Source organism: Schistocerca piceifrons, chromosome 4 (assembly GCF_021461385.2).
Source record: "Schistocerca piceifrons isolate TAMUIC-IGC-003096 chromosome 4, iqSchPice1.1, whole genome shotgun sequence".
NCBI classification, from domain to species: Eukaryota; Metazoa; Arthropoda; class Insecta; order Orthoptera; family Acrididae; genus Schistocerca; species Schistocerca piceifrons.
The window spans coordinates 19,970,452-19,991,670 of NC_060141.1; the positions used below are offsets into that span (position 1 = coordinate 19,970,452).

The following is a 21,219-nucleotide window of genomic DNA, read 5'->3' on the forward strand; positions in this document are numbered from 1 at the left end:
ACAATCCTTCCAACTCCCCAAACTTGTCCTCTAAAAGCTCAACGAAAAACTGAGGTTTCCTCATCATGAAATATTTCCCACTAGCTCTTGAACATACAATGTACCGGGGCGAATAAGATCCGCTGCCATTCTTAGCCTAACATTCCTCCTGTGGTGTGGCCAGGGAGGGGAACGATTTGGGATCGTACTTCTGTGCGCTGAATAGAGCTTGTGAATGCTTAGAGGTTGTTAGTGTTTCACCACCATCAAGAGATGATGGACTGCACTTCATCGCATGTCGTCCGCCTCGATGCCATCCACTCCGGCCAGGGGCCCTCCCTACAGGTGCCACCCAGCCGCAGCAAAGGCCACCTAGCAGGATGGCCATTGCCGGGAGTCCCGATGCCCCATGGGATGGGCATCTACCGTGTGGCATACTTGGGAGTTAACAGTGCAGGCATCAGCAGAGCAATCCCTGTATGGTCAGGAGGCTACAACCAACAGGGTACATGGCGGCCCCACCACAACGGACTGGCTACCGTGCTGGATATCAGGTGCAAAGAAGTCCATAGTCATCGTCAACACAGAAAGTGATACAGCATAGTGGGTGGAGAAAAATGCACCCAGGAAGGTGTACCCACCCAAGAGATGGAGAATGAGGGGGATTGAAATGCGACGACGAGAAAGTGGGCTAAAGGTCACAATGCATGATTGACACAATGCACCATGCAAGGCACCCTTCCCCAATTGGCTGGCTCTTCGGGAAAATTTTGAAGAATGACTGTGGTTCATGCCTATACAGAGGATGGGTAATTTCCTGTTGCACTACCTTCCTTTCCTTGTTCGCAGGTCTCTCTCTTCGAACAGATGGTGGTACTATTCCTGCGAGGTGGTAAAGCCGTTCGACTGGAGTGGATATCAAGCAACCCCTTATAATTCTGCAGGTTTAGTTGAGACCTACATCCACCTGATTGGGATGAGTCCAATTCTACCACACGGGACTGGCATATGCCGCAGAATAGCAAGTGCCATTACAGATGTTTGGATTGTTTCAGGTTGACTGCCCCACTGTGATCGGCCAGTTAACATAGAAGAGTGTTCCTGGTGGAAACTTTGGACTTGCATTTCATGCAGTGATTTTTGAAAGTGAGATATCTATCAAGTTTCACTCCTAGGTATTTTGGAGTCTTGCAGTGTTCCAGTTCAACCCCAGACCATACTATTTTCAACTTGCTGCATAGGTTCCACAACAGAGCTTGCAGCAGCAGCAACCAGTGCCACAACAACACACAACACTTGAAACAGCAGCTAGTAACAAACGTTATGAAGCAGCAGCTAATGATACCTGCACAGACATCTGTTCCTATGTCCACTAGTTCCAGACTTAGTGTTTGTGCAACAAATCTTGCTGTGGTGGATGCAAACTCGAATATGACGCAGAAACAAAAAACAGTTTCATACAAAAGAGTGAAGATAGCTGTCGAAACTCAGAAATTTTCCAATTCATCACTGATATGATGAGCTATCCCGTTAACCCAGTGATGGCAGCATAACTTACGTAACTCTTTACCACACTTTCCCTGAGTTTCGCTCTAGTGGGAGGGGGAGGGTGTGGTGGTGAAATTATTTCAAGTATAAAACATAGTTACTGACAGAGATAGTTCATATTTTTGACTTTCATACCTGAAAGTTTAGTGCTCTCTGCATCTCCATATTGCTCAGGCATGTTCACTATATAGCTCTGTATTTTGTGTATATAGCTGAGTGCTAATTCTTATTGTGGTTAACATTTCCACAAACATTTATGCTACAGTTTGACAATTTCAGGTTATAACTGCAAAATAACAAACCCACATTTATAGCATTTGTACATTTATCTAAAGCTTTTGTCAGTGTTGCCCATCACACACTCTTAAAAAAATTCTGAAGTTATCAGGAACTCCATAGGATAGACCTGCATGAAGAGCTACACTCAAGCACTCTTTAGACTGAAGACGACGACCACCACCACCACCACCACCAACAACAACAACAACAACAACAACAACAACAACAAGAGTGATAAAACACAAGGAGCAGACAGTTAGCTACACCTTGAACAGAAATCCAACTGCAGTTCAAAATATGCTCCAAGAAATGATTCTGGAGCCAAATGAGGGACCTGAGCAGAAAATCGGCAATTCTGTGATACAATAGGTAACTCTCCCATCTACTAAGGATAAAATTTTGTAGAGATGGCTCCAAAAAGTGCATATAGGAAATCAAGAAATAGCTAAAATAGACAAGAATAACAAGGTGTTAGTGATAAATTGTTAAATCATTAACAAAAAAAAAAATCAAAGTTTACCGCTATTAAAAGGCTGTACTGGGAACTGAGCATTGTTGAAAATCAGAAATAGACAGTACTGATATCTTCAGGGCAAATATAAGTGTTTACTAAACAAAAACTAAATGATTATTGCAAGGCATTATTGGTCGGAAAACCCTGTCTATTGTTGTTCAGCTGCCTAGTGCTATTATTTCTATTTGACGTCTCTTCAGCAACTTGTGCATCAATGAAGACGAGGTGAAATGATTAAAACAACAGAAACACCCAGCCCTCGAGTGAAATGACACTAACCATTAGGCTACGAACTGCAAACAGTGTTAACTAAAAATACATGCTCTATGGGATGGGAATTGAGTATCTTAAATAAACTAAGGTACATTCTTTTGAATATTACTCACCACACTTAAGCTGTAGATGTAAATAATAACTTTAGAGAAAACTGATGTGATCCATTACGTATGATTCCAAGTTATACTAAAATAGTCAGAGGAAATTTTAATCAAGCCAAAACTGATTTAAAAAATTTAACCTTTATAAGTGGTGGACTTTGTGCTGTAAAGCAATTACAAAAACTTTTTTATGAAAATTACCTAGAACAACGACTTATTTACAGGAGAGACCCAAACTTGCTGAGAATGTTCACATAGAGACTGGGATCGATGCAGTTGTAGCAACAATGGTCACCAAGATAGAATTCAAAGGGCACAGAAATACAAGCAGAATAGCTAGAGGTTCATTAAAATGATACAGAGGCTGTGGAGTTGCCTCACTTCTCAGAAAGGAACTAGAACCAGTAGATTCATGCAGTGAGTACATAATGGAACTGTGGCTCAAGTCCAATGGGATAGGTGACAAAAACTGTACCTAGCAAAATATTAAAAGTTGGTAGAGATTCTCCTTGGTGCATAGACAATATCAGAAAGCTTCTCAAGGATCAGTTATTGTATAATAAGTACAAAACAAAGTGTGGGTAAGATAACCACAATAAATAACACGAAATCAGAATTGCAGACTAAGAACACAATATATTTTCTTGCAAATAATGACATAGTATTGACATCCGTTTAGAGCATCAGTGATTGTGAATGTTACAAAAAGACAGACTGAATTATGCCGATTGGTCCAAACAGCGAACCACTGTGCCAGCCAAAGGGAACACACTACGCTCGAAGCATTTGTCACACTTCTACTCCCTTCAGGCTCTTGGTGTGGTAGTAGTGATGGTGATGGTGGTGGTGTAGGTGTCACTGAAATGGGTGTCTTGTTGACCTCACACATCACATCTAGTCATGGAAGACAGGAGTGCAAGCTGGCAAGTAAGCTAGTGTAACTCTTTCAAATGGCACTGTTGTGCACTTGCTGTTGTATAAGATTTTCATAATGAAATTTTCACTCTGCAGAGGATTATACCCTGATTTTAAACTTTCTCGTATTTTAAAACTGTGTGCTGGATCGAGATTTGAACTCAGGACCTTTGTGTTTCGTGGGCAAGTGCTCTACCTACTAAACTACCCAAGCATGACTCACGACCTGTCCACACAGCTTTATTTCTGCCAGAAGCTCATCTCCTACCTCCTGAACTTCACAGAAGTTTCATATCGGCACACACTCCACTGCTAAGTAAAAATTAATTCCAGAAACAATCCCCCAGACTGTGGCTAAGCCATGTCTCTGCACTATCCTTTCTTCCAGGAGTGAACTTGTGTGAAGTTTGGTAGGAAGGAGATGAGGTACTGGCAAAAACAAAGCTGTGAGGATGGGTCATGAGGAGTGTTAGGGTAGCTCAGTTAGTAGAGCACTTGCCTATGAAAATCAAAGGTCCCAAGTTTGAGTCTTGCTCTCTGCCAGGAAGTGCCAAGACTTGCATAGTATTTTCATTATGCGTTAAGGTTGATGAGGACAATAATAAGGAAGTTCTACAGGCAAGCAGACAGCTTCTGTCATTAACATCACACGTGGGCATGTTTTTGAATGATTATGAAGGAAAATGTTAGCTTCTCAATGGTGGAATCCTGGTGTAGGACAAAGCTTAGAGATCTGCCAACTAACTTGTTGCAGTAGGGGCAGCAGTTCGGCAGTGGAGAGGAATTATTGTGGTACAAAAACTGATGCAAGTTGCAGTATCAATCCATAGACCATCTCAGCTGTAGACGTTCCAATGTCTCACTTGATGGCACTGCAGAGACTGAGTAGTGCTACTGGTAATGCTGCTATCCAAGTATGTCATGGGCATGTAAAATCAGTTCAGTGTGTCCTTTGCCAGCACTCTACCACCCAATTGCTAGCTGGGTACTAAACTATTAACGTAATGGTGTTGGAATCGACATAATTTAGCAAGTTCCAAAAACAGGGCTGACCTGAATTGTGACACATACCAAGCAACTGAAACAGGTGATCCATGTAGTGAGGAATGTTCTGGCTGCTGTTCCTGCAGGAGTGTCCATGACGGGGTGTGCCAATCAGTTGTTGTAAAGATATATCTGAATTCTACGGCAGAGTGGTTTGTGAATTTGGCCAACTTTGGCTGTTGGAATTCTAAAAATGATTTATTTCACGAGAAAAACATACCTGTCCTTGATAAGCTTAAATATGATGTTATTTACCTGGAGTGCAAGGTTGTAACCGGAGTCCAACATCTGCTTTGCGAAAACCAGCAGGTATGAAAGGTCTAGCAGAACACCTAGAGGCATTGCACTTTTTTGGGTTCCTGCTAGTGGGACACTTTCAAGCTAAATTTTTGTCTCTCCACTTGTCACATGTTCTTGGAGCTCCACATCACCTGCTTGTGCTGCAGCCAATTTGTCGAAACATAGTATACAAAAATGCATTTAGCCTTGAAAAATAGTTGGCAACAATGTTATCTGGTTCTCTTACACATTTCAAATCTGTAGTAAACTGATTGACAAATTCTAAATACCAAAATTACCACGAGGGAAAAAGTTCAGTTAGGTCTTTCGCAGACAGAAGTGATGGGACTGTAGTCAGCGTATACTGCAAACAGGCATGCTTCCACACACAGGCAAAAGTTCTGGATGGCATTGTATATTGTGAGCAACTGCTGATCATAAGCACTCCATCTCTTCTGAGCATCAGTCAGCTTATAAGGGAGGGGTGAGGGGGTGGGAGATCCAAGGATTGCCATGTGCCATTAACTTTCTACTGATGTGTATAGGCCGCGCCTGGGTTCCCGGGTTCGATTCCCGGCGGGGTCAGGGATTTTCTCTGCCTCCTGATGACTGGGTGTTGTGTGATGTCCTTAGGTTAGTTAGGTTTAAGTAGTTCTAAGCTCTAAGGGACTGATGACCAAAGATGTTAAGTCCCATAGTGCTCAGAGCCATTTGAACCATTTGATGTGTATAGGCTGTGCCAAAAGAAAACAAAGTGTGGGTTATTCATCAGTCATCATATTTAATTATGGTTATGATTTGTCTAGTAGGTTGCAGTTCTGAATGTTGAATTAAAGTTAATTTTCTAAAACATCGAAGTGCGATACAGTATTGTACAAACCAAAGTTTTTGCCAATCATGCTAATATGATTGAGGATGTAATAATTTGTCTCTAGTAATTACACAGATAGAAGTGTTGTGAAGTTATGCTCAGGCAGTTAGAGATAATAGGGTTGATTTGGGGGAGGAGACCAAACTGCAAGGTCATCGGCCTCATCAAATTAGGGAAGCATGGGGACGGAGGTTGTCCGTGCCCTTTCAAAGGAACCACCTCAATCGGTCAGGCAGTTGGAGATTGCTCTTTATGTCAAAAACAGAAGACAAGGAACTTTAATGCTTTGCAGTTAAACTGGTCTCTCTTTCCAACCAATAAATACAGGATCTACTCTCTTTCTATTTTCTCTAATCTACCTCCTATGCTTACACATATTTCCTCTTTTCTTGTTAAATTGTACAAACCCTTTAGTCCCCTGCAGTGTACTGCATTGGTCATTATTCAAGACCAACCAAACGAAGTTATGCCTCATGAGGCTAGGATGTGCTCAGCTCATATCTCAAGCTCACAACCAGCTTTAAAATATACGATTATGGTTTGTGGGCAACCCTGTTAATTGTTTTAGCTCACCTGACTAGTTTTAAGGGAATATAAGACACTGTTACACTGTGGCCTGAAACTATAACTTCTGATGACAGTAAGTGAGCAGTGGTGAATGAGGAGTGTAGCACATTTGCAAATAAACATTAGTTGCAAAAATTATGATGGCACATCATTTATAACTGCTGTCAATACTTTTTGTATATAAATGCTGAGTCATCATCTCATCTCTGAGGAGACGGTATTTGATATATTATAGGTTGAGGGAATGTTAGTGACAGCAGGTGGCTGGATGCCCTTCCTGACACCAGAATCCCCCCCGACCCACTGCTATACTATTGAACTTCAGTTAGTTTGTGAGACTGCAAAAGACCAGCAATTATCTCAGTCATTCTCTCCTCCAAGTTAGCAAAATCGGAGTCTGTGATAGCTGTCACCTTTGACCTTTTATTTTCTTCTAGCATTTCCAGTTTCTCATGAGTGAGATTTGTTCGTGAATCATTCCTTTTCTGCTTTACATCCTTATAAACCTCTTTAAATGGTTTTTTAGCACTTTTCTCTTAGGACTGCATTGTTTAGTTACTTGCAGCCACAACTCCTCAGTTAATCCCAACTATTGTTGTTTGCAATTTGGAAATTGAAATGTGCATTTCCTTTTCCTATTTTCTAGATTCCATTATATGTTTTTCTAAATTCATATTCATTGTAGATAGTTCAGTTCTAAGATTTCCTATGTTCCTATTTATCTCTTCTACATCTACATGACTACTCTGCAATTCACATTTAAGTGCTCGGCAGAGGGCTCGTCGAACCACAATCATACTATCTCTCTACCATTCCACTCCCGAACAGCGCGCGGGAAAAACGAACACCTAAACCTTTCTGTTCGAGCTCTGATTTCTCTTATTTTATTTTGATGATCATTCCTACCTATGTAGGTTGGGCTCAACAAAATATTTTCGCATTCGGAAGAGAAAGTTGGTGACTGAAATTTCGTAAATAGATCTTGCCGCGACGAAAAACGTCTTTGTTGTAATGACTTCCATCCCAATTCGCGTATCATATCTGCCACACTCTCTCCCCTACTACGTGATAATACAAAACGAGCTGCCCTTTTTTGCACCCTTTCGATGTCCTCCGTCAATCCCACCTGGTAAGGATCCCACACCGCACAGCAATATTCTAACAGAGGACGAACGAGTGTAGTGTAAGCTGTCTCTTTAGTGGACTTGTTGCATCTTCTAAGTGTCCTGCCAATGAAACGCAACCTTTGGCTCGCCTTCCCCACAATATTATCTACGTGGTCTTTCCAACTGAAGTTGTTCATAATTTTACCACCCAGGTACTTAGTTGAATTGACAGCCTTGAGAATTGTACTATTTATCGAGTAATCGAATTCCAACGGATTTCTTTTGGAACTCATGTGGATCACCTCACACTTTTCGTTATTTAGCGTCAACTGCCACCTGCCACACCATACAGCAATCTTTTCTAAATCGCTTTGCACCTGATACTGGTCTTCGGATGACCTTACTAGACGGTAAATTACAGCATCATCTGCGAACAACCTAAGAGAACTTCTCAGATTGTCACCCAGGTCATTTGTATAGATCAGGAACAGCAGAGGTCCCAGGACACTTCCCTGGGGAACACCTGATATCACTTCAGTTTTACTCGATGATTTGCCGTCTATTACTACAAACTGCAACCGTCCTGACAGGAAATCACGAATCCAGTCGCACAACTGAGACGATACCCCATAGGCCCGCAGCTTGATTAGAAGTCGCTTGTGAGGAACGGTGTCAAAACCTTTCCGGAAATCTAGAAATAAGGAATCAACTTGAGATCTGCTGTCGATAGCGGCCATTACTTCGTGCGAATAAAGAGCTAGCTGCGTTGCACAAGAACGATGTTTTCTGAAACCATGCTGGTTACGTGTCAATAGATCATTCCCTTCGAGGTGATTCATAATGTTTGAATACAGTATATGCTCCAAAACCCTACTGCAAACCGACGTCAATGATATAGGTCTGTAGTTAGATGGATTACTCCTACTACCCTTCTTAAACACTGGTGCGACCTGCGCAATTTTCCAATCTGTAGGTACAGATCTATCGGTGAGCGAGCGGTTGTATATGATTGCTATGTAGGGAGCTATTGTGTCAGCGTAATTTGAAAGGAACCTAATCGGTATACAATCTGGACCTGAAGACTTGCCCATATCAAGCGATTTGAGTTGCTTCGCAACCCCTAAGGTATCTACTTCTAAGAAACTCATGCTAGCAGCTGTTCGTGTTTCAAATTCTGGAATATTCCATTCATCTTCCCTGGTGAAGGAATTTTGGAAAACCGCATTCAATAACTCCGCTTTAGCGGCACAGTCGTCGGTAACAGTACCATCGGTACTGCGCAGCGAAGGTATTGAAGACGTCTTGCCGCTCGTGTACTTTACATACAACCAGAATTTCTTCGGATTTTCTACCAAATTTCGAGACAATGTTTTGTTGTGGAACCTATTAAAGGCATCTCGCATTGAAGTCGGTGCCAAATTTCGCGCGTCTGTAAATTTTAGCCAATCTTCGGGATTTCGCGTTCTTCTGAACTTCGCATGCTTTTTCCGTTGCCTCTGCAACAGAGTTCAGACCTGTTTTGTGTACCACAGGGGATCAGTTCCATCTCTTACCAATTTATGAGGTATGAATCTCTCAATTGCTGTTGCTACTATATATTTGAATTTGAGCCACATCTCGTCTACATTTGCAAAGTCAGTTCGGAAGGAATGGAGATTGTCTCTTAGGAAGGCTTCTTGTGACACTTTATCCGCTTTTTTAAATAAAATTATTTTGCGCTTGTTTCTGGTGGATTTGGAATAAACGGTATTGAGCCTAGCTACAACGACCTTGTGATCACTAATCCCTGTATCAGTCATTATGCTCTCTATCAGCTCTGGATTGTTTGTGGCTAAGAGGTCAAGCGTGTTTTCGCAACCATTTACAATTCGCGTGGGTTCGTGGACTAACTGCTTGAAATAATTTTCAGAGAAAGCATTTAGGACAATCTCGGAAGATGTTTTCTGTCTACCACCAGTTTTGAACAAGTATTTTTGCCAACATATCGAGGGAAGGTTGAAGTCCCCACCAACTATAACCGTATGAGTGGGGTATTTATTTGTTACGAGATTCAAATTTTCTCTGAACTGTTCCGCAACTATATCATCGGAGTCTGGGGGTCGGTAGAAGGAGCCAATTATTAACTTAGTTCGGCTGTTAAGTATAACCTCCACCCATACCAATTCGCACGGAGTATCTACTTCGACTTCACTACAAGATAAACCACTACTGACAGACACAAACACTCCACCACCAATTCTGCCTAATCTATCTTTCCTGAACATCGTCTGAGACTTCGTAAAAATTTCTGCAGAACTTATTTCAGGCTTTAGCCAGCTTTCTGTACCTATAACCATTTCAGCTTCTGTGCTTTCTATTAGCGCTTGAAGCTCAGGGACTTTCCCAGCACAACTACAACAATTTACAACTACAATTCCGACTGTTCCTTGATCCAAGCACGTCCTGTATTTGCCATGCACCCTTTGAGATTGCAGCCCACCCTGTACTTTCCCGAGGCCTTCTAACCTAAAAAACCGCCCAGTCCACGCCACACAGCCTCCACTACCCGTGTAGCTGCCAGCTAAGTGTAGTGAACTCCTGACCTATTCAGCGGAACCCTAAACCCCACCACCCTATGGCGCAAGTCGAGGAATCTGCAGCCAACACGGTCACAAAACCGTCTGAGTCTCTGATTCAGACCCTCCACCCGGCTCTGCACCAAAGGTCCGCAGTCAGTTCTGCCAATGATGCTGCAGATGGTGAGCTCTGCCTTCATCTTGTAAGCAAGACCGGCAGCCTTCACCAAATCAGATAGCCGCTGGAATCCAGAGAGAATTTCCTCAGATCCAAAGCGACACGACACACGTCATTAGTACCGACATGTACCACCAACTGCAGCTGGCTGCACCCTGTGCTCTTCATGGCATCCGGAAGGACCCTTTCCACATCAGGAATGACTCCACCCGGAATGCACACGGAGTGCACACTGGATTTCTTCCCTTCCTTAGCCGCCATATCCCTATGGGGCCCCATTACGTGCCTAATATTGGAGCTCCCAACTACCAATAAGCCCACCCTCTGTGATTGCCCGGACCTTGAAGACTGAGAACCATCCTCTGAAACAGGGCAGGCAGCTGCATCTGGCTCAGCCAGAGACAGTGCCTGAAACCTGTTTGTCAGACGCACCGGGGAGGCTTTCTGATCAGCCTCCGGGGAAGTCTTTCGCTGCCTGCCACGCCTTGGAACGACCTCACAATCAACCACAGGCGAGGGCTCAGCCCCACTGCAAGCAGCAACCGGGGCAACCACAGCGGCAGACCAATCTGGGGACAGACGGAGCGAGGTTGACATCCCCGTGATACCCAAGTCCGGTTCCCCACAGTGGTGCCTATTGGCAACAGCCTCAAGCTGCATGACCGAAGTCAGCGCCGCTTGCAGCTGTGAGCGAAGGGATGCCAACTCAGCCCTCATCCGAACACAGCAATCACAGTCAGTTCAGTTGTCTTATCTAATTTCACAGTCGTCTTCTCCGCAAACTCTCTCAATACCTCTTCTACTGGTTGCAACATCTTCCAGGTGATTACAGGTATACATCAAACAATAGTAAATGTACTACCAAACCTTCACTGCAGCCAACTGCCTCAGAATTGGCCTCACATTGCACCAAACTAACAAACTTTATCAGACAACTGCACTCCTGATTATCTCACTTGTGCACCACAACAGTGCTATTAGGAATGAAAAAGAAAAATGGGGGGGAAAAAAACAAAAACAGTTTGAGGCAAATACTATTCACCAAAGGTTTGCCACAATATCGCCGCATAGCACTGCCGACAAGGTACTAGTGTGTCGCAATTGATGAATTGCATGAACTGCTATGCTGCCGCTTAGTAAACGATCGCCCAAACCATAAGCAGCTGCCACACGTCGACGCAGAATCACTGGCGCAAAAGTGGTGGCCTTCTCAATCGTATACTTCATATTTTCTTCTCATTCTCGGGTACTGTTGGAGGAGTTAATATATATCCTTCAACTGTTTATTGTTCCTCACGAAATTTCCGATTCAACTGCAATGCTAGTAATAACTAAAGCATAGAGTAATTGGAGTTATTGACTGGTTGCTATGAAGAACAACTGCAAGTTCCAGAGAAAATGTTCTTTGGAAGGCAATAATTTCCTTTTAATTTTGAATTCTTCTAACCTTCTCAATCAAATGTTAATACTTACTAACACAGACACATCCGATCGCCCAATCACAGTCTCCAGAAACACGACGTGCCTACGTCTGTAATGGTCTGTTTATGTGTGTATATATTTTATGGTCACTGTAGATTATAAACTTTACCTTTTTGCACTTGGAAGCAGTTGCAGAAGTACTGTGACACAGGTATGTTGGCTTCAGACTCCTTTTTCTCCATTGTGATGCCTGTGCCAGCCTGAAAAGTTACTTAAAAGACTAGCTTCTACTGAATGATTTCAGACTCCTCTCCTTTGCAATACGTGTATTCAGTTTCAATTACAACAACTACATTGCATCTTTCACGGTTCCTTACAACCTCAAGTTATAGAACAATAGCGTTTTACATCTCTCGTACATCAGTGGTGTCAACCTGAGACCAACTTTTCCTCATAAAGACGTCAACAGTAAAGTTTCCAATTCCTGGACCACAGCACATCTCCTAGACACACGAAACCAGCACAGAACAACCATTCGCTGCAGCAAGTGCCACAATGTGCCATCTGAAGACCCATTTCATGGATACATTGCATCCACCGCGGCACATGGTACAAGTACAATGAAAAAAAAAAAAAAAAAAAACCTCCGTGCACAGAAGGCAGGTCCAAATGTCTACTAAATTGAAAAGAAAATTCCTTTTAAAAGTCATTAGCCCAAAGCGACCTGTTACACCTCAGTGTCAGTGACGGACGGTGTTCTGTTCACTATAGGCCTTCCACAAAGATAAGTAATGGGCGGTGCAAGCTGGAGGAGATTCCATCATGTTCTGGGAACATTTTAATTCCAGAGCAACTGGGCATTTTGTTGAAGTAGTTATATCAGAACAGCTTGATCAAACTGTTTGATAATCAGGTTGTCAGCTTAATGAAGACTATAACATTACCAGCCTTGTCTTCCAATATTATAGTTTTCCCATCCATCAGAATAAAACTGGAACTCTTATTGGTGATGAGAGGGGGAGGGGGGGGGGGGGGTGCAGATTGGCCATGGGACAGAACTGACAATACGTTTACATATTCATAATTTATACAAGTGATTAAAAAATTTCTTATCAAAAACTAGAAACATCTTTTAATTCCAATAACTAAAAATATTTCTTTTAACTTAGATCTGCTGCCTCACCGACTGGAAATGGCAAAGAAGATTGGGGCAACATCTACACTTCATATCCGCTCTGCTGATAAACAAAAAACTGTTAAAGAAATAGTCAGTCTCTTAAAATGTGAGCCACACATTTCCATTGAATGCAGTGGATCAGAGAATGGTATATGTTTGGCAGTATTGGTAAGTATATGTAATGTTATCACACAATTAAGCAACACAATACATGTGAGGTTAGGCAAGTCCACAGAAACAGTCAAAGCATAGAACTGATCATGAGTATATGTGACCCTGAAGTGGAAAGCTTTCTGAATCATAAGTGCAAAAATCATCAGATACATTACATTCGCCAGTAATGTAATTATGGGTCAAGTCTTTGGTCTGTAAATAATACTAAATGTGGACTGCCTTACAATGCCTCAAAATCTTTTCATTCAAACAATTTGTCCACAATGGAATAACAACAAGAGGAGGTGGGGAGTTGCAGACAAACACAATGAAAACCACTTTTAAATATTAAAGCTTTCGGACAAAGTCCTTCTTCTGCAGTAGAAAATACATGTGGTAGGGCAGTTGGGAACTAGCACCTTGAGTGGTGGGCATGTGTGTGGAAGTTGTGACTGTGATTTTTGTGTGTGTGTGTTGTGTGTGTGTGTGTGTGTGTGTGTGTGTGTGTAGTTTTTACTGCAGATGAGGACTTTGTCCAAAAGCCTTAATACTTTAGCAATCATTTTCATTCTGCATGCCAGTGACAATGCCTCCTCTGTACTGTCAGTGGCAATCTATCCTTTCTATACTGTTGTTTCTTCTTTCTTCATTTATTTGGTTACCAGATTTTAAACATTTTGATATTGTGTCATATGTTTTTGTTGATAGCAGAGGGTGGAACCTAATATTGGTGCATGGCACATTCTCCTCCAGTAGCACCAAGTACCCAATACCTTCACACCCCTCACTGATATGGGCAAGACACCAATACTAATGTCGGATGCCCCACTTTGTGAGGAAGTATATAGCAGTTTCAGACCTAGCTTTTGACACTAACAAAGTATCTGGTATGAGACACTTTACGTCACCTCCTCTCTTGCCACTGCCAGTCAAAATTAAGTGATAACTTCTTCTGCCACAAGGATTTGAACTGGTTATCTCCCCACTGCGAGTTGCTGCCTCAGCTTGTGCTGCATCACTTGTTCATGGACATTTAAAATAAACAAATATTTAGCACTCATTTGAAGACTTAATTACCTGGGATGACAAGAAGTAATAACTAAGTAAAAGAATTTGGGACACGAAAGGACATATGAGTTAAACAAAACACGTATTGCCTTGGTCACGTATGAAGTTTCATCATAATTCCTGGATTAAAAATACACAAATCTGCAATATTTCTTTCAGGCAACAGCGCCAACAGGTGTGGTTATGCTGGTTGGAAACAGTCCACCAGAAGTAAAAGTGCCTTTGATAGAAGCCAGCTTGAAGGAAGTTGACATACGAGGCATATTTCGCTATAGCAATACGTAAGTTATTTCTACTATGTAATCAAACTGGGGGAATATTTATTATTTTAAGAAATTTTGGAAATTTGTGGTAAGTTCCTATGGGACCAAACTGCTGAGTTCATCGGTCCCTAGGCTTACACACTACTTAATCTAACTTATACTAACTTATGCTAAGGACAACACACACAGCGATGCCCAAGGGCTACCCCGCGCGGCTACTATTTTAAGAAATGTGTCACGTTTACAAAATTTTAAAACAGCTACCACATATGTTATGCATTGTTAGTTCTAGTTTGCTAAAAAAATCTTCTCACAGTGAATCTTTGCAATAAATAAGAATCATTCTATTTTCCAAAATGAATGAAGTTTTTTTAAAAAAATTGTGCCACAGTATAAATTAATTTTCCAATAACAAAATGCAACAGCACTGTTTACTTCAGTTACTTGTAGCCTATCACATCACTAGTGAAGAAATACACATTTGTTGTCTCTTAGCCCTCTCCACTTGGGGTCTTAGTGATCTGCCTTTCCTAACTAACCTTTGCCACCCATACTCTCTTCCATGAAGAAGGAACTAAAAGTTTCCAAGCATAGATAATTTTAAACATGTCCATTGGCTATATTTGAATTTCACCCCCAAAAGGTATAGAAAGGGCAGTCATTCTCTCACAATGCAATTTTACTTTTTCCAAGTGTGTTTTCATTACGACACGAATGAATATTAAATATCATTAACATTAAACTTAATTACATTCAGTATAATTATTTTGAATGTCATAACTAAAGGAAAAGTGGTACAGGTTAATAATACGCAAACACAAGAGCTGCATAGAGAGAGAGAGAGAAAGAGAGTGTGTGTGTGTGTGTGTGTGTGTGTGTGTGTGTGTGTGTGTCAGGCTACTACTTTCCTGACCTGCATGTACACAATAACTGAAGCTTAACCCACACTGTATTTCATTTAACTTTCATTCAGGTTGCCTTTCATACTAATATAATTTTACTTCTGTTAAGTACTGCATCTCTCGTTTCCTTCAGATGAGATACAAGTTAGTCAACATTAATATAGTGTGTAAAATAAGCCACATTATTGTTCTGAAAATGAGACAAGAAATTCTGGAAGGATAAATACAGTACCCACTTTGCCACCAAGCAGTGCTTCAGTAAATCTGTAACAATGGCATATGGGCTCTGAGCTATCAGATCAATAGGGTCTGTCCAGCATAAGACCAAAACTTCATTTCTCTATGAAGATTCCCCTGAAAAGGGATGATCTAAAGGGCGATTCAGAAAACACAAATAACGCGAATCAAAACCGCTGGATTCAATGGAGAAGGGAAGTAAAATTGGGTGTATGCTGCAAGAACTGAAACTAGTGGTCATATAAATGCTGATAACAATATTATGAGAAGGAAAGTTGCCACTCACCATACAGCAGTGATGCTGAGTCACAGACAGGCACAATTAAAAGACTCTCATAATTATAGCTTTCAGCCATTAAGGTCTTCATCAGCAACAGAAACACATACACCACACACTCACGAACAATTTGACTCGTTCCACATCATTACGAAATATCGTATTCATGATCCATGGAACTAGTATTAATCTAATCTAATCTAATCTACTCAACTCACACACACAACTGCAGTCTCAGGCAACTGAATCCACACTGAGCAGCAGCACCAGTGCACAATGAGAGTGGCAACTGGGTGGGGGTAAGGAGTAGGCTGGAGCAGGGAGGGGGAGGGATAGTATGGTGGGACTGGTGGACAGTGAAGTGCTACAGGATAGAGGGGGGCTAGGGGTGAGGTTGGGATGGGGGGGGGGAGGGGAGAGAAATAAAAAGACAGTGAGGTGGTGGAATGACAGCTCTGTAGTGCTGGAATGGGAACGGGGAAGAGGCCTGATGGGTGAGGACAGTGTCTAATGAACCTTGAGGCCAGGAGGGTCACAGGAACGTGGGATCTGTAGCAGGGAAAGTTCTCACCTGCACAATTCAAAAAAGCTGGTGTTGATGGGAAGGATCCATATGGCACAGGCTGTGAAGCAATCACAGAAATAATGGATAACATGTTTGGCAGCGTGTTCAGCGACAGGGTGATCCACTCGTTTCTAGACCACAGTTTGTCGGTGGCCATTCAAGTGGACAGAGAGGTTGTTAGTTGTCATGCCTATATAAACTGCAGCACAGTGGTCCAGTGGTTACAGCTTAGCTTCTAAATCACATGACTGGTTTCACAGGTAGCCCCACCTTTGATGGGATAGGTGATGTTAGTGACCAGACTGGAGTAGATGGTGGTGGGAGGATGTATGGGGTAGGTCTTGCATCTGGGTCTATTACAAGGGTATGAGCCATGAGGTAAGGGACTGGGAGCAGGGGTTATGTAAGGATGGACGAGTATGTCGTGTAGGTTCGGTGGACTGTGGAATACCACTGTGGGACGGGTAGGAAGGATAGTGGGCAAGACATTTCTCATTTCAGGGCACAACAAGAGGTAATCAAAACCCTGCCGGAGAATGTAATTCAGTTGCTCCAGTCCTGGGTAATACTGAGTTACGAGGGGAATGCTAGATGCAAGACCCGCCCCATACATCCTCCCACCACCACCTACTCCAGTCCAGTCACTAACATTACCTATCCCACCAAAGGCAGAACTTAACTGGGAAACCAGTCATGTGATTTATAAGCTAAGTTGCAACCACTGTGCTGCATTCTATGTAGGCATGATAACTAACAAGCTGTTCCATAAAATTTCGGGCATGCAGACACATAAATTCAACAGTCTTTGCACCACAAAAATATGAAGCTACATGACTAACAAGCTGTCTGTCTACATGAATAGCCACTGATAAACTGTGTCCAAGAAACAAGCAGGCCACCCTGTTGCTGAACACGCTGCCAAACATGATATCCTTCAATTCAATGGCTGCTTCACAGCCTGTGCCACATGGATCCTTCCTACCAAAACCAGCTTTTCTGAATTGCACAGGTGACAACTTTCCCTGCAACACATCCTGCGTTCCCGTAACCCTCCTGGCCTCAACCTTCGTTAGTCAATGTCCTCGCCTATCCAGGCCCTTCCCTGTTCCCATACCAGCACTACACAGCCATCGTTCCACAACCACACGCAGTCTTTTTATTTCTCTCCTTTTCCACTACCTTCCCCCCACCTCTCCCGGCCCTCCATCTAACTTGCAGCACTTCACTGTCTGCCCCGTCCCTACCCCTCCCCACTGCAGGGTACCCCTTACCCCCACCCAGCCGTCGCTCCCATCACGCACTGGTGCTGCTGCTCGCAGTGCAGTTTCAGTTGCCCGAGACTGCAGTTGTGTGTGTGTGTTTGTGTGTGTGTGTGTGTGTGTGTGTGTGTGTGTGTGTGTGTGTGTGTGTTGTTGTTGACAAAGGCCTTAATGGCCAAAAGCTATAATTGTGAGAGTCTTTTAGTTGTGCCTATCTGCGACTCGGCATCTCCGCTATACGGTGAGTAGCAACTTCCCTTCTCATAATATTGTTACGTTCCATCCTGGATTTTCCATTGTTTGATTTTAGCCTGGTAACAGTATGTCTTGATACACAGTTTCTGTCACACAAATTATATCAGAAATGATATTCTCTTCTCACGCGGACAATGTACCTAGTTAAAATAAACATTATAGTAAAATTCATGAATGATGGCAGTTTGCACAGGTTGCGGCATGGATGAGATTTGCATTGTTGCTGGTTCCAAGTGAAAGTTGCTATAAGGTCATACACGTGCGCTTGAAGAAAATGTGTGTCCTGTACATTGTCTCTCACTTGCTTATGTAGTATCCCAACAAATGTAATACAAATTCATTAAATAATCATTATGATCACTTTTAATGATGGCACTGGTTATGACTTTAATGATGGCACTGTTTATGACATTCACAGCGGAATGCTCAGAACACTGTGGAACGCTCACTGGCTGTCGGGGAATGAGTGACGAAGGTGTGTTGAACAAGCCTCAACTCAAGTGTCATAATTAATAACTCCAGCTATTTTTTGAATCTGACTGAAGTAGTTGGACAGACTACTACAAAAGCCAGAGATCTTGCACTGAATCAGTATATTGGGAAATTGTGATTGATGGCAATTGTATGAATTGCAGTGTAAATACTTATTGTGAAATAATGGACGATGAAAAACAAATCCAACAGAAACTGGATTAAACATAAATTTGCACTGCAGAAGTTCTCAGACAGAATAGAAAGACACTGAGTGAGGCAAACAGACAATTCCATCTAGAGCTTCAACAAAGGAAACAAAGGAGAAAACATCCTTCGAGCACATTGTACTTACTAAAACACATGGTACTTTCCTAGCATTCTGAGAAATACAGATATAATTATTTATTTGTGTTGTTTTCTTATTTCATGCAGATTTTATCATTCATGCATAACTATCACACCCATCATCTTCAGTAACCTATATAGCATCATGAGGTTTTGTCTGTCCTTACAATTTTTCCTTTCCATTGCTTCTTCTTTCGCCAAGTTAACTATTACACATGCCTTAGCAAATGTTCCACTAACCTCTGCTTTCCTGTGGTGAGTGCTTTCCAGTTTTAACCTTTCCCTAGTATTTCTATTACCTCTTCATTTCATGTGTTGTTTCTCAGTTTGATTTTAATGTCCTTGTTTTCACACTTCTGATGAAATCTTCTTACGGAAAATGGCTTTTTTTTTCTTTTTTCCTCCAAGCATTACTCCATCTAATCAAATGTCTTGCCCGAAATCATATACTTTACATACTAAGGAGCTCTACAGGGCACTACAGTGGCTTTCTAGGTGTCAGCATATCAATCGGGTCTCCATGTCAGTCACATGGGTCAATAAATGAAAGTAACAAACTGGATTTCACACAAACAGTGCTTTTGGATGTCTTGTTGATTATTATAGCTCAGCTGCTTGGTCTCCAAAAAATGTCATGTGTGAGCCTATGCTCAGGTGACAAGAGCAAGTAACTGGTAAAGTATGTATGGCACCATTCTAATGTACATAAAGTAAAACAATTTCCAGTACAATATAGACTTTCATTTTTGAATACAGTAATACATGAGGTCCAGTACAGGCGGTAATTACTGTGTGGCAGCGAAACTTTGTGGATATGCTAATGTGTTAATGCGGAACAAACTAATGCTTGGATAAAACCTAGTACCAATTTTGGCTGCCAGGTGCAAATCTGGCACTGTAAATGCAAGAAAGATGTATAGAAATGTTTCGATATTAAATGTATTAGGAACAGGATGTGAGCAGAAATGGTCAAAGAAGTGAGAAAGCCATAAAGTGTATTTTATTATTAGCCACCACTACACAATTTCTTCAGTATCAGCACCACAGGACATTGACAAGATGCTTTACAGCACCAGATTTGCAACTCGTTGCCACAAAGGAACTAATTTTTTCCCAGCATAAATCAGTTCTGCATTAACACATTTGAAAAACTACCAAGTTTCACTGTCATACGAAAATTACAGCCCACACTGGACCTTTGTGAGTAGCTGCACTTTAATTACAAGGGTCTGTCAAATGAAAATGTGACAGATAGAAAACAAGTAAGTAAAATAAACATTATTTCACAAGTAATCACCACAACTGTTAATAAATTTATCCCATTGTGAGACAAGAAGAGAAGAGCAATGCCTTAATGGAAAAATGCTTGTGGTGGCCTACTGAAGCATAGCTGTACTCACATGTGCCTCTTCACCTGAAGCAAATTGACGGCGACAGATGTCTTTCTTCAGGGCTCCAAAAATATGGAAATCACGTCGGGAGAGATCGGGACTGTATGGAGAATGTGTAATGGCTCCTTACTGAAACTTCTGCAGCATAGTCTAAACAACAGCACTGGCACGTCAGTGGGCACTATCCTGCAACAGAATGGTAGCATCTGCAACATTCCTTGGCATTTGGACTAGATGGTATTCTTCTATTTAAAGAAGATGAAGGGGAAGGTGAAGGTGAGGGGGTGGGGGTATCGTGACTTCCCCAGAGCTGGCATGCTACACTGCTGAAGTTTCATTGGAAAGCCCTTGCGCATCCTGTATAGAAGTCCTGATCTCTCCACATGCAATTTCCATATTTTTAGAGATCTGATGAAAGATATTCGTGGCCATCAATTTGCTTCAGGTGAAGAGGAGCATGCCTGGGTACAATCGTAGTTCCACATGCAACAACAAAAATTTTACCTTGAAGGCACTGACTGTCTTGCCTCATTGTTGGATAAATGTATCAACAGTTATAGCAATTAGTTTTGAAATAATAAACAGTTTACTTACTTTTGCCCACTGTGGAGTGTGCCCCCGGACTCCAACCGTGTGCTGATGTAGTCGATGCCGCAGAGCTGCTACTGCCACAGTTCTCACGGCAGATTAGAGACACGATGCGACATAACGTCAGTCCCCATGGATTAACGGGAGAAAAAACCTGAAAAACTTCCGAAAAGGCGTTCCTCGCGTAGTCGTCATATCTCAATTACAAGTCCGCAGCGTTTCCACTTATGCGAACTCGTATAATTGATGCTTTTTATTAATATTGTATTGTTAATTGCCCAGATTTGCAGTAGGTATTAATTCTTCTCTCGTTCGCATAGCACACACCACTGACTGCGAGGAAATATTTTAGTTAACAGTTTTTTCTTACGCTGTTGTCTCGTTGCTATGGAATTGTTGTGCTGGTATGCAGCGAGATCCAGAGATACTCTTTGATTCAGTCTTTGTAAGATTGTGTCGTAATACGAAAATATTTTAAAGTTCACTTCTCAACTAATGATGTGAATATTTGCACTTCAATGAAATAGTCTTTCATGAGTAGTCGTTGATTTAGTCATTTATCAAACTATTTAATGATGTAGTCCACACCGGGTATTTAACTGGTAACGAACAGCTTATTGTTATTTTGTCA

At 41.9% G+C, this 21,219-nt stretch overlaps 1 protein-coding gene across 1 annotated transcript in view; it reads left to right on the forward strand.

Moving 5' to 3' along the window:
- The window catches only part of LOC124796311 (sorbitol dehydrogenase-like), a 114,575-nt gene that overhangs the window by 87,499 nt on the left and 5,857 nt on the right, over positions 1 to 21,219 (forward strand). The window contains exons 5-6 of the mRNA XM_047260439.1: positions 12,804 to 12,979; positions 14,192 to 14,313. Of these exons, the coding sequence (XP_047116395.1) occupies positions 12,804 to 12,979; positions 14,192 to 14,313 (298 nt within the window). The remainder of the gene's footprint in view (positions 1 to 12,803; positions 12,980 to 14,191; positions 14,314 to 21,219) is intronic.